The 16,328-nt window shown below is 42.5% G+C and overlaps 1 protein-coding gene across 3 annotated transcripts in view; it reads right to left on the bottom strand.

The window, feature by feature from the left end:
* The window catches only part of LOC106576849 (anthrax toxin receptor 1), a 75,147-nt gene extending 60,279 nt beyond the window's left edge, over positions 1-14,868 (bottom strand). Inside the window, exons 1-9 of one of the 3 annotated variants that reach the window (XM_045700681.1) lie at positions 14,272-14,861; positions 10,759-10,830; positions 10,528-10,599; positions 10,266-10,347; positions 10,134-10,164; positions 9,919-9,992; positions 8,811-8,879; positions 8,504-8,584; positions 8,215-8,275 (exon numbers count right to left, since the gene is read on the bottom strand). In XM_045700681.1, coding sequence (XP_045556637.1) covers positions 8,215-8,275; positions 8,504-8,584; positions 8,811-8,879; positions 9,919-9,992; positions 10,134-10,164; positions 10,266-10,347; positions 10,528-10,599; positions 10,759-10,830; positions 14,272-14,468 — 739 coding nt within the window. In that variant the 5' untranslated portion in view covers positions 14,469-14,861. Of the gene's footprint in view, positions 1-8,214; positions 8,276-8,503; positions 8,585-8,810; positions 8,880-9,918; positions 9,993-10,133; positions 10,165-10,265; positions 10,348-10,527; positions 10,600-10,758; positions 10,831-14,271 lie in introns of all 3 variants that reach the window. The other 2 variants (XM_014154325.2, XM_045700683.1) reach the window with 2 other exon arrangements.
* Between the last annotated feature and the right edge of the window lie 1,460 nt (positions 14,869-16,328).

A 16,328-nucleotide genomic window follows, 5' to 3' on the forward strand; every position in this document is an offset into this window, starting at 1 on the left:
GTTGGCTGTCATTTGTCTTTTACTGAGGAGAGGCTTCCGTCTGGCCAATCTACCATAAAGGCATGATTGGTGGAGTGCTCCAGCGATGTGGATTGGTGGAGTGCTCCTTCTGTAAGGTTCTCCCATCTCCACAGAGGAACTCTGGAGCTCTGTCAGAGTGACCACCTCCCCCGATTGCTCAGTTTGGCCGGGCGGCCAGCTCTAGGAAGAGTCTTAGTGGTTCCAAACTTATTCCATTTATGAATGATGGAGGCCACTGTGTTCCTGGGGACCTTCAATGCTGCAGAAATGTTTTGGTACCCTTCCCCAGATCTGTGCCTCGACACAATCTTGTCTCGGAGCTCTACGAACAATTCCTTCGACCTCATGGCTGGGTTTTTTCTCAGACATGCACTGTCAACTGTGTGACCTTACATAGACAGTTGTGTGCCTTTCCAAAACATGTCCAATCAATTGAATTTACCACAGGTGGACTCCAATCAAGTTGTAAGAACATCTCAAGGATAATCAATGGTAACAGGATGCACCTGAGCTTTATTTAGAGTCTCATCGCAAAGGATCTGAATACTTATGCAAATAAAGTAATTTTATATGTTATTTGAATACATTTGCAAAAAATTCTAAACACCTGTTTTCACTCTGTCCTTATGGGGTTTTGGGTTTAGATTTATGAGGAAAAGATTTGATTTAATCAATTTTAGAATAAGGCTGGAATGTAACAAAATGTGGAAAAAGTCAAGGTGTCTGAATACTTTCCAAATGCCCTGTAAATGTCCTAAAGCAAAAAAATATATGCACAAATAATACATTATCGGATGAAATTGCTTTAGAAAAGGGCACAAGAGAGCAATGTTTTCTCTCCCCCTTCTGTCTACACTAGCAATTGAACTGCTTCCAGAAATAATTAGACATGACCCAAACGTAACAGGTATCAGGATTAATAAACATTCATTTAAAATAAACTTATTTGGAGATGATCTCCTGATATACCTGACCAATATTGAAAACGCAATGCCCTCCTTGCTAAAAATATTTTCAGAATACTTAAACATTTCAGGATATAAAACGTATGCGGAAAAGAAACAAAATAATGGCAATAGGAAAAAGATGATTTACAGCAATCCTTTAAATGGACCACAAAAGATATCAAAGATTTAGGATGCTTAATAAGTGACAACAAACAACACATATGTAAAGATAACTTTATCCCATTATTCAATCAGATGAAAGCAGATCTAATTAAATGGATCAATCGTCCCATAAATTGAACAGATAGAATAAACCTCTTCAGAAGGACATGGCTCCCAAATGTTTTATTCTTATTCTCGGTAATACCACCTACCCCACCGAAGACACTCTTTAAAAAGTATACTCGCTCATAACAGACATTATATAGGCAATTAAAACTCTGAATAAAAAGGAAACATTGACATCTTCTTATTAAGTCTTATGGTGGCTTTAACCATCCAGACTTGGATTGTATCAATTTCGCCACCCAGGGCTATTACTTGCGATATATAGTTAAATGCAATAAAGAGGAACAATGGGTAAATATTGAGGATTCGCCTGCTCATCCCCAGAATCTTTTTGTGTCTATTTTTGGATGTAAGAAATAAAAGCTGAAATAAATAATTCTCTCTACTATTATTCTGACATTTCACATTCTTAAAATAAAGTGGTGATCCTAACTTTTACTAGGATTAAATGTCAGGAATGATGAAAAACTGAGTTAAAATGTATTTGGCTAAGGTGTATGTTAACTTCCGACTTCAACTGTAGGTATTGCTCTTATCTAGGTGGGTAAGGGCAGTGTGGAGTGCAATTGAGATGGCGTTGCCTATGGATCTGTTGGGGCGGTATGCAAATTGGAGTGGGTCTAGGGGGTCTGGGATGATGGAGTTGATGTGTGCCTTAACCAGCTTTCCATAGCTTTTCAAAGAGGTTGAAAATGACCGTGAATATGCCTGGTAGCTTTAAAAAATATATATATATTATGACTCTGCGGAGGTTGTAGCGGGACTTCTTGTACTTGTTGTCCTCAGCTGTAGCCTTAGGGTTGTCTGTGATAGCCCTGTGTGCGGTAGCCCTGTCCTTTGGTTTAGCGCCAACCTTGGTGTTAATCCAGGGCTTTTGATTGGGGAAACAGCAAACCTTCACTGTGGGGACAACGTCTCCGATTCATTTCTAATGAAGCCGGTGGCGGAGGTGGCTAGCTCGTCGATGCTATCGGTGGAGTCTCTGAACTTATTCCGATCAGCGCTAGCAAAGCAGTTCTGCAGCATAATCTCTGGTTCTGATTACCATTTCTCAACGGAGCGAGTCACAGGTTCCCGTTTGATGTTCTGCTAGTAAACAGGAAGCAGGAGTACGGAGTCATGATCTGATTTGCTGACTGGGGGGGACGAGGGAGAGCCTTGTATTCTTGCTTGTGGGTAGAGTTATAGAGGTCTAGGAATTTTCCGGCCCTAGTGGCAAAGGAGACATGTTGATGGAAGTTGGGGATCACGTGACTTAATGATGCGGAATTAAAATAGCCGGCAACAAGGAAAGCAGCCTCCGGGTGCAAGTTTTCCTGATTGTTTATAGCCTCATACAGTTTGTTAAGTGCTATCTTGTTATTTTTCTTTTCCTGAGGTGGAATGTCACAGTAACAGCTGAAAAGGCATTTGACAGTCAGGTATCTTGTCCGAAAGCCATGTTTCAGAAAAGCAGAGAATATTGCAGTTACGAGAGTCCCGTTGGTAGCAAATCCGCGATCGGAGGTCATCCATCTTATTATCAGGTGACTGTACATTGGCAAATAGAATGGAGGGAAGCGGTGGCTAGTTTTCCCGTCGTCTTAATCTAGCAAGTACTCCCCCTCTCTTGCCTCTATAACGCCGGCGTTTCCTCTTGGATAACCCAAAAATTGGGTCGGAATTACAGAAAAAGCCCAGAGCAGATGAGTCGAAGCCGGAATTTAGGTAAATAACTGCCGATCTGATGTTCAAAAGTTCTTGTCAGTTATAAGAAACGATAGCGGATACATTTCGTGAAAATAAAGTAAAACTAAACGCCAAAAGACTCACAAAATAGCAAAGTTGGGTCAGAGCTCGCAAAGCGGTGGCCATTCAGTATGACGCCATCTTACAAGAGCGTCAGGGGCTTGCGACTTGTCACTAGTGCTCTTGTCGCCTTGCGTGGCCAAAACTGTGTGTGTTGATAGGCCAGGGCTGTGTGTGTGTGTTTGCATGTGCGTGTCTGTGTTTGTAGGGGGATTTGGCATGTCCGATTGTGGCCACTTCAATCACGTTAGTGCGACGGGACAGTAATGGGGACGAGGGGTTGGGGGTACAGGGAAATGCGGAGAGAAGGGGGAGGGAAGGGGGGGGCGGGGTGAGAGGTCAGATGTTAATGAAAGCAGCAATCTCTGCTGTCAGGTTAGATAGCAGGACCACCTCTCACTGGCCTGTGTGTGTGTGTGTGTGTGTGTGTGTGTGTGTGTGTGTGTGTGTGTGTGTGTGTGTGTGTGTGTGTGTGTGTGTGTGATCAGTGCTGTCAGGTTAGATAGCAGGACCACCTCTCACTGGCCTGTGTGTGTGTGTGTGTGTGTGTGTGTGTGTGTGTGTGTGTGTGTGTGTGTGTGTGTGTGTGTGTGTGTGTGTGTGTGTGTGTGTGTGTGTGATCAGTGCTGTCAGGTTAGATAGCAGGACCACCTCTCACTGGCCTGTGTGTGTGTGTGTGTGTGTGTGTGTGTGTGTGTGTGTGTGTGTGTGTGTGTGTGTGTGTGTGTGTGTGTGTGTGTGTGTGTGGTGTGTGTGTGTGTGTGTGTGATCAGTGCTGTCAGGTTAGATAGCGTGGCTGGCGTTCACTGTCCAATCTGATGGCCTGTTTGCAGGCAGTGCGGCCTGGTCACTTTATATCAGTGTGAGGGACGTGTGTGTGTATGCTGGTTAAAAGAGCGTCTGGTTGTGCTTGTGTGTGGACTGGAAGAACGTCTATGTGTGTTTGTGTGTTAGTATGTATGTGTGTTTGTTGCCATCATTGTGCGGTGGGCTCATGGCAGGAGGAGAGCTCCATATGGACAGTAAAACCTTATCTAAATCCTGAAGCGACTGTAGCACTAACTCACATTTCCTGTGCAATTTTGTTATCTCATCTCATAGCCCCAGTCCTTCTCTACCCTCATCTTATCATTCATAACAGCATCCGGACTAGAGCATTTTCTGTCCTGGAAAAATACTTTCATATTGCCTCAGTATGTTCCCACGTTTATCACCACCTTCGTTAAGAATGACTCTGTCACACCGTAATATGAAAACGTATTTTCAGAGTATATCTTCATTGAAAATGCATTAAAACAGTTACACTTTTATATAGTATTTTTTTTTATAAATGTTTTATTTATTTCATCTTTATTTAACTAGGCAAGTCAGTTAAGAACACATTCTTATTTACAATGACGGCTTACCCTGGCCAAACCCTAACCTGGACGACGCTGGGCCAATTGTGCGCCACCCTATGGGACTCCCAATCACGGCCGGTTGTGATACAGCCTGGAATCGAACCAGGGTCTGTAGTGACGCCTCTATCATTGAAATGCAGTGCCTTAGATAGCTGTGTCATCTCAGATTAATGGACAGTGCTTGAAACAGTCCTGGATTATTGCAAAGTGTAAAAAGATTTAGTCCAGAGTTTCATCTAACGTAATCTATGTATTAAAGACATCACATTTACATTTGCTGCTCTTGATTGACAACTTAACCTCTATATCGACTTATTCTGTCTCAGTTCACTGACCATTACTGTTCTCATTATTCAAATAGTAAATTAGGCTGTTTGGGACATTTGGGGACATGTCTAGTGACAGGCTGACCAGGCAAGGACGTGCCGTTCCTGATCCTGATTAGCATATTATTATACAGACCAGTCTTTATGAAGAGTCTCTCTGTCTTTCTCTCTTTCTCTCACTCTCTCCCACTCCCAGTCTCTGTATCTTCCATCTCTCTCTTCCTCTCACACTCCCTCTCTCTCCCTCCCTGCCTCGCTCTTTCCCTGTTTTCCTCTTGCACTTGGCCATCTCTCTCTTCTCTTTTTTGTATCTCTACTTTTCTCTCTCCCCCCCTGCCCCCATTCTCTCATATTCCATAATGAACATTGATCATGTCTGGTGAACACTAATCCCTTCTGCTGGTTGCTGTAGAGACAGAACAGTAGAAGCACTCTGGTAAGTGAATCCTAATAAGGTCATGTCAGCCCTCATCCATCCTGCTGGCTACACACACCAGACCACTCTCTCTCTCGCTCTCACTCACTCACTCACTCACTCACTCACTCACTCACTCACTCACTCACTCACTCACTCACTCACTCACTCACACACACACACACACACACACACACAGACACATTTTCTTTCAGAGTGGCTACTTAAGGTATCAGACGTGGCAAACTAGGCCAGAGAGGCAGCCAGGCTTAAAGAAGCACAGCTAATTTCCTCATGCGCACACACACACACACACACACACACTTATTTCCTCTGACCGTCCTAGACACACACACACTAATTTCCCAGGACAATACGCTCTCTGTCATTTCCTTGGTCATCATGGTTGGTCGGCCATGCGCTCACTAGCGGTTCTGGGGGGGGGGCAGTGCCCCTGTGACAACAATTTTGGACCCCCTTGTGGCCCACCTAAATGTGGAGTATGAAATAATTTTTACATAACACATTTTTGCTATCGTTCATTTTTTTTGATCCGTTATTAGACAGTGGCAATGCGGAACATGGTCTTTTGCCTGCTAATGCCTGCAATGCAGTGAAGAAAATGATATGACAACAATAACGTCTAATGTAACTGGCCCCTCTAACAGTACAACTGGCCCCAGCTTGGCCCCTCCAGTAGCAATGGTCTAGAACCGCCACTGCATGCGCTCACCTCACACACTGCATTATGATAATGTACTCTGATGACCACTCAGCTGGACCAGAACACATTCACTGTCAGGTGTCTGTCTTTGACAAATACCATAATCGGAAATGGAGGATTCCATATGTTTGATCAAAATAACTACAGTTCCATCAGAAAGTATTCCCACCCCTTGACTTTTTCCACATGTTGTTGTGTTACAGCTTGAATTTAAAATTGACTAGATTGAGATTTTGTGTCACAATACCCCATACAGTCAGGGTGGAATAATGATTTTAGAACTTTGTACAAATGAATAAAAAATGAAATGCTGAAATGTCTTGTGTCAAAAAGTATTCAACCCCTTTTTAATGGTACGACTAAAAATGTGCTTATAAAGTCACATAATAAGTTGCATGGACTCACTCTGTGTGCAATAATAGTGCTTAACATGATTTTTGAATGACTACCACATCTCTGTACCCCACACATACAATTATCTGCAAGGTCCCTCAGTTGAGCAGTGAATTTCAAACACAGATTCAACCACAAAGGGAGGTTTTCCAATGCCTTGCAAATAAGGGCACCTATTGGTAGATGGGTTAAAAAAAGCAGACAATGAATATCCCTTTGAGCATGGTGAAGTTATTCATTACACTTTGGGTGGTGTATCACCCGGTCACTACAAAGATTCAAGCGTCCTTCCTAACTCAGTTCCCGGAGAGGAAGTTAACCGCTGTCACGTCCTGGCCAGTATAAGGTTAATTGGTATTGTAGTTTGGTCAGGACGTGGCAGAGGGTATTCGTTTTATGTGGTTCGGGGTGGTGTGTTTGTTGAAGGGGCATTTGATTTAAGTATTCCGGGGTTTTTGGGCACTGTTTGGTTTTCATGTATTGTATGTTTAGTCTAGTGTGTCTGTTTCTATGTTTTGGTTAATTGGGGTTGGGACTCTCAGTTGAAGGCAGGTGTTGTCTATTTGCCTTTGATTGAGAGTCCCATATATTAGGGTGTGTTTGTGTTTGTCATGTGTGGGAGATTGTTCTGCGTTTAGCCTTATGCTTTGCCAGACTGTTTTTGTCGATCGTATTCCTGTTTGTTATTTTGGTGTTCATTTGGTACTTATTAAAACGTTCGAGATGAGCATTCACATACCTGCTGCGTTTTGGTCCTCTTTAACCGACGACAACCGTGACAACCGCTCAGGGATTTCCCCATGAGGCCAATGGTGACTTTAAAACAGTTACAGAGTTTAATGGCTGTTATAGGAGAAAACTGAGGATGGATCAACAACATTGTAGTTACTCCACCATACTAACCTAAATGACAGAGTGAAATGAAGGTAGCCTGTACAGAATCCTGTTTGCAATAAGGCACTCAATTAAAACTGCAAAAAATGTGCCAAAGAAATTAACTTTATGTCCTGAATACAAAGCGTTATGTTTGGGGCAAATCCAACACAACACATCACTGAGTACCACTCTTCATATTTTCAAGCATGGTGGTGGCTGCATCATGTTATGGGTATGCTTGTCATCGGCAAGGACTGGGAGTTTTTTTAAGGATAAAAATAAACGTAATAGAGCTCAGCACAGGCAAAATCCTAGAGGAAAACCTGGTTTAGTCTGCTTTACAACAGACATTGGGAGACAAATTCACCTTTCTGCAGGACAATAACTTAAAACACAAGGCCAAATATATCCGGGAGTTCCTTACCAAGCTGACAGTGATTATTCCTTAGTGGCCTAGTTTTGAATTAAATCGGCTTGAAAATCGATGGCAAGACTTGAAAATGGTTGTCTAGCAATGATCAACAACCAACCTGACAGAGCTTGAAGAATTTAAAAAAGAATAATGTGCAAATATTGTACAATCTGGGTATGAAAAGCTCTTAGACACTTACCCACGAAGACGCACAGCTGTAATCGCTGCCAGAGGTGATTCTAACATGTATTGACTCACAGGTGTGAAATCTAACTAACATATTTCTGCATTTTTTATTTTTAATAAATGTGTTATCAAAAACATTATCAATTGAATCAATTCTGAATTAAGGCTGCAACACAACAAAACGTGGAATAAGTCAAGGGGTATGAATACTTTCTGAGGTCACTGTATTTATTTGAATCCACGAGTTGGCTTAATCTGGTTCTTTAAAGTTTTTCCTAAGAGACTCAGAGTGGTAGCAGAACTAATATTTTCAGCCCAGTTTGACAGTAAAAAATCCATTGTGCATAGCTCATGAGGCATTTTAAATGCATCTATAATGCATTGTGAAGAGGGTATTCATAAGAAGTGTAACCCAACTTTGGTACTACCAGCTCCTACCTCCTGCACACACACTGGACGGTTCAGCAGCTAGAATCTCAATGCAGGACTTCTTAATGATCTGAGAGATGAAAACACAGAAGACAGTGGGTCGTTATGGGCTAGACGTACTGTATATGTAGGACTCCATCCACGGAGAAAATACATGGTAAAATGGTTCTTAGATAACTATAGCCTGATAGATATACTTTTTTCCTATGGACCACTGAACCATTAATGTCAGTATGGTGTTGAATTCCTTGAAGTACCAAAAACTATCCTTTGATTCTGGCATAAACACCATACGTACCGAGTTGATGATCCCCCTGAGGGCTTGGAAACCCCCCCAGACAGGGAACACATGCTCCAGGGTATCTGCTATGGTAGCCAGCTACAGGACACACACACACACACACACACACACACACACACACACACACACACACACACACACACACACACACACACACACACACACACACACACACACACACACACACACACACACACACACACACACACACACACACAAACAACCACACAGAGGAGATAAACTTGTTGCATTGCAGATAATCACAGAATGGACGATTGAGTGTGATTTTATGTGTGTCAGTTACCTGCGTCTCATTAAACTCTTTGACTCCCACACAGTAAACTATGGCTCCAAGCGACCGTGCTCTCTGCGCCTGCATGGAGAAAACACACACAGTTTTGACAATCTGTTAACGCCAACTTTGATTTTATAGTAGGACGCTACTGGCCTGTCTACTCCCCTCTCGTTATTAAGTGTCAAACTGTGTGTGTATGTTGCTCCAAACGTCATATTTCGACGTGTTTGGGATGAAATATCACATTTTTAAGTTAAAAAAAGAAACGCAACCCTCAGAGCTGGAGCTCATGGATTATGCACAGCCAGCCACCACCGTCCACAACGCCTTAGCAAAACCCAAGCCTATTTGACAGTAATTGTTCTTACCGTTATATTTATTTTAATGATTTAGCAGACGCTCTTATCCAGAGCGATTTACAGTAGTGAATGCATACATTTCATACATTTTTTGAGTTCTTTTTTTTTTTTGGTACTGGTCCCCCGTGGGAATTGAACCCACAACCCTGGCATTGCAAACACCATGCTCTACCAACTGAGCCACACGGGACCACTGTATTTAATGGATATAGCTCCTGCATGAGCTCCAGGGGTTTTAGGCATATTAGGCAGAAAGAAACAAGTTACGGCATTCATTCTGACTAGGTTAAGTTAAGGGTTACGGTTTGGGATACAGAAATAACTCAAGGGTTAACCTCAGGCATTCATTTCGATTGGTTAGCAATTCAGGCATTAATTCGGATTAATTAAGTTAAGGATTAAGGTTTGGTATAGGGTTAATTAACTTCAGGCATTAATTCAGATTGGTTACGGTTAAGGATTAAGTTTTGAGATAGGGTTAAAACAGAAAAACAACTGTACGGTTAATTTTAGCTATTAACTAAGACTCGCCTTGCTAACTCATTGTGGACGGATGGTGCAGTGGTCTAGGCAGTGGGCCCCCACTCCATATACTGTGTGTTCAAACCCAGTTATGGGTATTTATTTAGATTTTTTTTTTTATTTGCCCCTAATGGACGATTTTTAAGATGTCTCCCGACATCCTGGGGACCTGCAAAAAAAAACAACATCAAATTTCGACTTGAATTGCGAGTGCTGTCTCTGGTGTGTGTACTCACCTCTCGTTGTGCAGTAGCAAACTGCCACTCATTCAGTTCTCCATCAGTCAGTGCAATGATCACACTGGCTGTCCCTTTAAAAGCAAATAACATCATATTTCCTCAATACCAGCCTGTGCATACAAATACATACTAACAGACCCATGTATAGCGATATCTGTATAATGCATACCCATACAAAACACATGTACTCAGCACAGCACACAGACACTTACCATGGTTCTCATAGTGTATCTGTTCATTTGCCTACAAACGGAAAGATAGAGTATCGATGTCAAGCATTAAAACAGTATGGATACTATGAGTTAGTTAGTGAGAGGTGATATGTCAGAGGGCGATAGTATTACCTTCTCCAGGCCAAGGTTCATGAAGGTGTCTCCTCCTGGTGCCTCCCTCCTCAGAGCTGTTAGACCTCTGTTAATGGACTCCCTGTGAAGGGGAGGAGAGGAGAGGAATGACAGCTGATCAAATACAGTGGGGGAAGACTAAGAATACTAAGGGACACACAGCGGTAAAATACAGTGAGAGAGAGAGATCCCCTGAAGGGATTTGAAAGGTAAAATATTGACAGATGAAATTGTGAAGATACGACAGTGTGTAACTCAGTACCTGTTCTCTGTCAGTTTCATGATGGTGGTTCCTCGAGTGGAGAAGACGATGAAGGACATCCGTAACATGGGGCTGTAGAAAGACGGGATTAAACAGTACTGTCAGAGGCTTCTTTACGTCAGTGCAAAAGAGGACACAAGGAAAGGGAGCCATTGGAGACTACAGAGATGCAGCTAAACAGGCTAGATGAAACTAAAGAGGCAAGGTATAGCACAGCATGAAAGATCTTACCTGATGAACTTCTCCGCCAGCTGCTCAACGAAGGAGTAGATCTCTATCCAGTGGTGTTTCACACTGCCAGATCTGAAGGAACAAAACAAAACTAACACTATAACAATGTCCATTTGCGACATTTCTGTGCGCAACGTTTAAACCACTGCACCACCATGTACGGGTGTAAAGCATATGGTATAATTGAAACAAAAGTTAGCTTGTAAGTGTAGCGTATGTAAGCTACACAACTTTGGAATGCAGAGCGCTAACAACCAGGATTCAACAGCAGCCAGTCGGATGAGCTCATTTCCCAGGGGGCTAACGCTAATAATGCTAATGAGGGCTAATTGCTGGTAATAATGCTGATGCTAAATGCTAATAATGCCAGGAGGCTGGGGGCTAGATGTTCCAGCAGGGAAAGTGGGGTGTCCTCCCTCTCTCCTCCCCCTGTCTCCCCGTCTCCTCCCCCACAATGGCTGTCTGTGTGAGGGGGAACAGATGGTCCTAGTGAGCAGGGCAAACCTAATAACAGGTTGTGGGTCCGGGGAGTGAAAAGGCTGCTGTATGAACAATGGAGGGACACTGGGCTCACCTCTGCAGAGGGAAGGGGTATGTGTGTGGGGGGAAAGGATAAATGGGGGAAAAAGTTATAAATAGAGAGACTTTGAGTGTGTCTGTCTGTCTGTCTGTCTGTCTGTCTGTGTGTGTGTGTGTGTGTGTGTGTGTGTGTGTGTGTGTGTGTGTGTGTGTGTGTGTGTGTGTGTGTGTGTGTGTGTGTGTGCGTTAACACATTGCTGCCTCTTGGCATATTGGTATAAACTTAATGTTGAAACTCCATCTCGTTATGTCTCCAGCTGTGTTCAGTGTGTCTGTATGTATTTAACCAACCACACGAATCACAACCTCTAAGAGCAGTACTAGCGCTTTCATAAGCATGTCTACATCAGACATTACATAAAGATATACAGTCTCAGTCAATGATGGGAGTCATTTCATGTAAATTATTCGTGTGTGTGTCTCCTTTATGGGCTCTGTGTGTGTGTGTGTGTGTGTGTGTGTGTGTGTGTGTGTGTGTGTGTGTGTGTGTGTGTGTGTGTGTGTGTGTGTGTCAAATATGTCAAATATGCCGACTGTCTGGGACTCCTTTTAAGTCTGTTCCTCTGCTATGCTGTGTATATAACTGGAAAGTGACATTGTAACACACACATCACAGTATATTTAGGCGCTGGGCCAGAAACATAAAGGATCCTAAACAGGGCCAAATCAAGGCCTTTCTACACATCACAGACAGTTAAAACACTTTAATACTTGAGGATTATTCTGAGGTCACTGCTTGGCATTTAAAAACCCCAGACAGACAGACAACAATGTGGAGACACTCTACCAGAGGCTTGGTGGTGTGTGTGTGTGTGTGTGTGTGTGTGTGTGTGTGTGTGTGTGTGTGTGTGTGTGTGTGTGTGTGTGTGTGTGTGTGTGTGTGTGTGTGTGTGTGTGTGTGTGTGTGTGTGCGTGCATGCTTGCGTGTGTGCATGTGTACGTGCTGGCAGACGTGCATGTGTGTGAGTGAGGCATGGCCATGCGTGGCAGCCCAGCCACCTCAGGCGTGTTTTAAACTTTCAGGATTAAAGGGTAACGTGTGAAGGCTGGCTAACAGATGTTCACAGTGGCACAACAATAGAAAAGGTAAAAAGGCACAACAGGGGAAAGATATAAAAATGTTGATCAAACACTGAAACCAGTGTGAGGAACTGCAGCTAGCCTGATGTGATGCTGAGGACGTGACTTACTGGGGTTTGAACTTGGGTCAATTGTATGTCACAAGACTGTCGGGGAGCTAACACACGTCTTACACAGACAACTGTCTGTTTTCACACGTATTCTTTGTGATGAATACCAGTGTTGTACACCCTGGGGTAGCAGGTAACCTAGCAGTTAAGAGCGTTGGGCCAGTAAACGAAAGGTCACTGGTTTGAATCCCCGAGCCGACTAGGTGAAAAATCTGTCGATTTGCCATTGAGCAAGGTACATAACCTTAATTGATCATGTAAGTCTGACGTAAATGTAAAATGTACACCTGTTAAATGTTCTGGATGTCTATACACTACCGATAAAAATACTTCTCTCTGTTTCAGTCAGAGGAAATTGCTAATGTACAACACATTGCCAGTTTAGCCTCGCGCCTTATGGTGACTGCTGTTTTCAGAGTTCTCGGCATGTTTAGACACGCCTGTCTATTCTGCGTCCTCCTCTATAACCTCTCCTCACCTCTCTGATCTGTACCAGAAATGTTATGATGTTAGACGGCCCGAGCCTCTGCTCTGGGACAGGAGCGATCACACAGACAGAGTAGCCTACTGTTGTTATGATGACTATCGTCCATGGCATTCCAGTAGCGGGGATTGGCCTACTCTGAAAGAGTAGCGGCCTTTGTAGGTAGGGCCAGGCAGTTTCTACAGAAAATGACCTGACCAGGAGAAACTCTGGGCCCTATAGTCACAGGACATAACGTTAGTCTGTAACACTTCGTAATCATTTTCATTTATACGCCATTAGTAGATCATCTATAAACGCATGTCTTTGATTGATATGCTGCACATTTGTAAACCATTATTAATGCTTTATTAGACATCAGTAAGCTATGTAAAACACCACCTAATTCTACCTTGTTACAGCACAGTGTCTGCGTCCAAAAGCCCAACAGCAGCCAATAAACAATAGCAGGATGAGAGAGAGGATACTGTACTGAAGACTTTTAACATAGCCTCTAACAGTAGGTCTTTGTGCAGTCGGAATACAGCTGCTGTACACCTCAAGGGGTGATATATTCTTTAAAAATACCATAACTCTTCAAGGTTTTCACTGTCTGTCTGTCAGTTAATCATTCACTCTGCTGTTCTGTGCCTATGAGAAGGTTCTACCCGCCCCAATCCTATCCTTAACCATTGGGGGGAAAAACACCACACTGACCTCAGATCAGTGTCTAGGGGGATAGCTTCCTATGGTCTGCCTGGCAGCTGCAGCAGTGTCTACTGGCGTCGTCAGTCTGTAATTCAATCCCATCATCCTGCCTGCCCTGCCTATCCCCTGGGGGAGAATAACTGTTTGCCCCACAAGCTTTCAGTGGGCTGGAGGGGAGGACTATGCATTTATCATAATGAACGAGGTGTTTACATCAAAATAGGCTACACAAACGAATGACCACATTAAGTTAATGACAGACACTCCTACGCAATAAATTGAATCTGAAACAATACAAAAGTAAAGACATAAAATACAGCATACACTACTGTTTTTTTGTTTACTGTTGAGGAAATATTTTCCATCAAAATAATTTGAATAAAATTATAATGACAGAAAAGTTACTGGTGGCATAGCTTGTTTGTCAGGGCGGTTTTGAAGATATGAGAGAAAGAATTGGGAGACCGGCGCGCTGCTTCTCGCAGCAGTCAGCTTGACAAATAACTGGGCGGGTTGCATCTCGATGTGCAGTGAGGAGAAAGTAACAAGTCATAAATAAAAACGGACACTTACTTGTCGAGGACAAAGTATAGATCGAAGGCACCTTGACAGGACCTCTCCTCCTGCTGTTCTTCTTCCATCTCTCCTTTTACTGAGGGAAGTTTGACAGTAAAAATCGCTAATCCCAAAAAAAACACGGCTATAGAAACGCTAATGGCAGCTCTCGCCATCTTTCCCGGACAGTTGTGTAGACTAACACCCCAAAACATCACCGAGTCCGAAATGTCTCTCACATTATAGTCTTGATGATAATGATTCACTCCAGGCCAATGTAACAGTACGCAAGTATCGATATGGTGGTCATAGATCGGTTGTCCACGGTGATGCGATAAACAGCAGTCAGTCCAAGTCCCTCTTCACTCCGGCTTTCTCGCCTCAAGCAGCTCCTGGTGGTGTTGTGGAGGACAGGACTCAGCCCAAGATTTCTTAGACAGGCACCGATCAGCCAGAATACTTCCCCTTTCCGGGATAAAAAATCATCATAATGAATATCCCGATAGCCCAATAACAGGTTGGGAAGTTAAATAGGCAACAAAGATATATGAAACTATTCACATTTCACTATGTACAAGAAAGTGCCTCTTTCTCACAACCCTAGAAAAACATGACGGATGATGAGACATGTGGACTTTAATTAACATAAATTGCCGTGCATAAAAAGTTCAACTTGAGATCCAGACGTTTTAGTTGCTGTATAGGCTGTGCTTTGAGATCATGGCGCCTTGGTAATGGATGGCGAAAAAAATGTTTAAGATTGAAACAGCAAAATATGTATTGTTATGCTTGTTAAAAGTTGCAATCACATAAAGTTATTTAAAAATTAAATTACATGTAAAAAAAAAAAAAAAACACACACACACACAAAAAAAAATGTTTTGTAATTCTTACTCCACCCCACTTCTGGATTTCGAGTGCATCAGATGAGGGTTTACCAGTTAGCGGCGGTGGCGAGGCACACACCCCCGGGCACAGATTTAATTTATGCCAACTACCAATTAGTGTAAGGGTGAATCGAGTATCGGAGGAGAGGTGTCCTGACATCTTATTGTTTAGTTAGAGAGATCATCTTTCCAGTGAAACGCTGTTCTTCACAAGTCTACTCAATACGATTCAGCCAAAATGTCTGATTAAACAAGGATGCTGAATTGACTGGATTATAAAGCTGTGGATGCAAAAAGTAAAGAAATACATATTTCAAACCCTTTATAAATGTCCCCACGCATCATATTTCAACGAATGTATGACATGAACTAAATAATGATTGGTAGTAAATGTATTTGAGTTTCAGGAAATGCATTAGCTCTGTTGAAGTTACAGTGCAGAGAGAATGACAAATTGGCCTCTCACTGAGGTGATAATAACGATAGGCTACTGGTTAATTTTCAGGGGCTAAATGTAAAATTGAGCATTAGCTTACTAAATGCCATCTGATCCAGGGGGTCCGGCCTAGCCACTGGGCAAATACATTATTCATCAAATTAAACTGGAAACGTTTTTTTTTAATCTAATGAGAATTTAGTGGATTATTCTGCATCACGGGTTTATTTGGGGTAAATATATGAGTAATCTCTTCCAGGCTGAGAAATTTGTCAAATACAGTATAACTACCATGGGACTATTGGAAATGTTTCAGCTTCGGCTGGTGGCCTACTATTTATGGATAATGTCAACATTTATTTGATATTTGAAGATTGAAAATGAAATGCTTATACTTTTCACTAAATGTCACTGACACATAGGAAATACTTCTGCATACAGCTGGGTGTAAAGGAATTTTAAATAGGACCACTTCGAAATATTGTGTCAGTGTTGTGTGGATTTGAATAGCATTCTTATGCAATTGAACATACATTTCGACGTAGGCTACATTTATGGTGAGTTAATATAGCTACATAGGATTAGGCCTTCTCATTTCCATGCTCCTAACCAAAAACATTAGATATGTATAGTAATCGTTTGAGTGAATTATAGCTTTTTCTTTTAGTTCCATGCTCGATTTGTCAACACAGGCATGACTTGTATGGGTTTTCCCAGAGAAGATGGATAACAAAACTTAATAACAATTCGTT

Source organism: Salmo salar, chromosome ssa18 (assembly GCF_905237065.1).
Source record: "Salmo salar chromosome ssa18, Ssal_v3.1, whole genome shotgun sequence".
Lineage (NCBI taxonomy): Eukaryota > Metazoa > Chordata > Actinopteri > Salmoniformes > Salmonidae > Salmo > Salmo salar.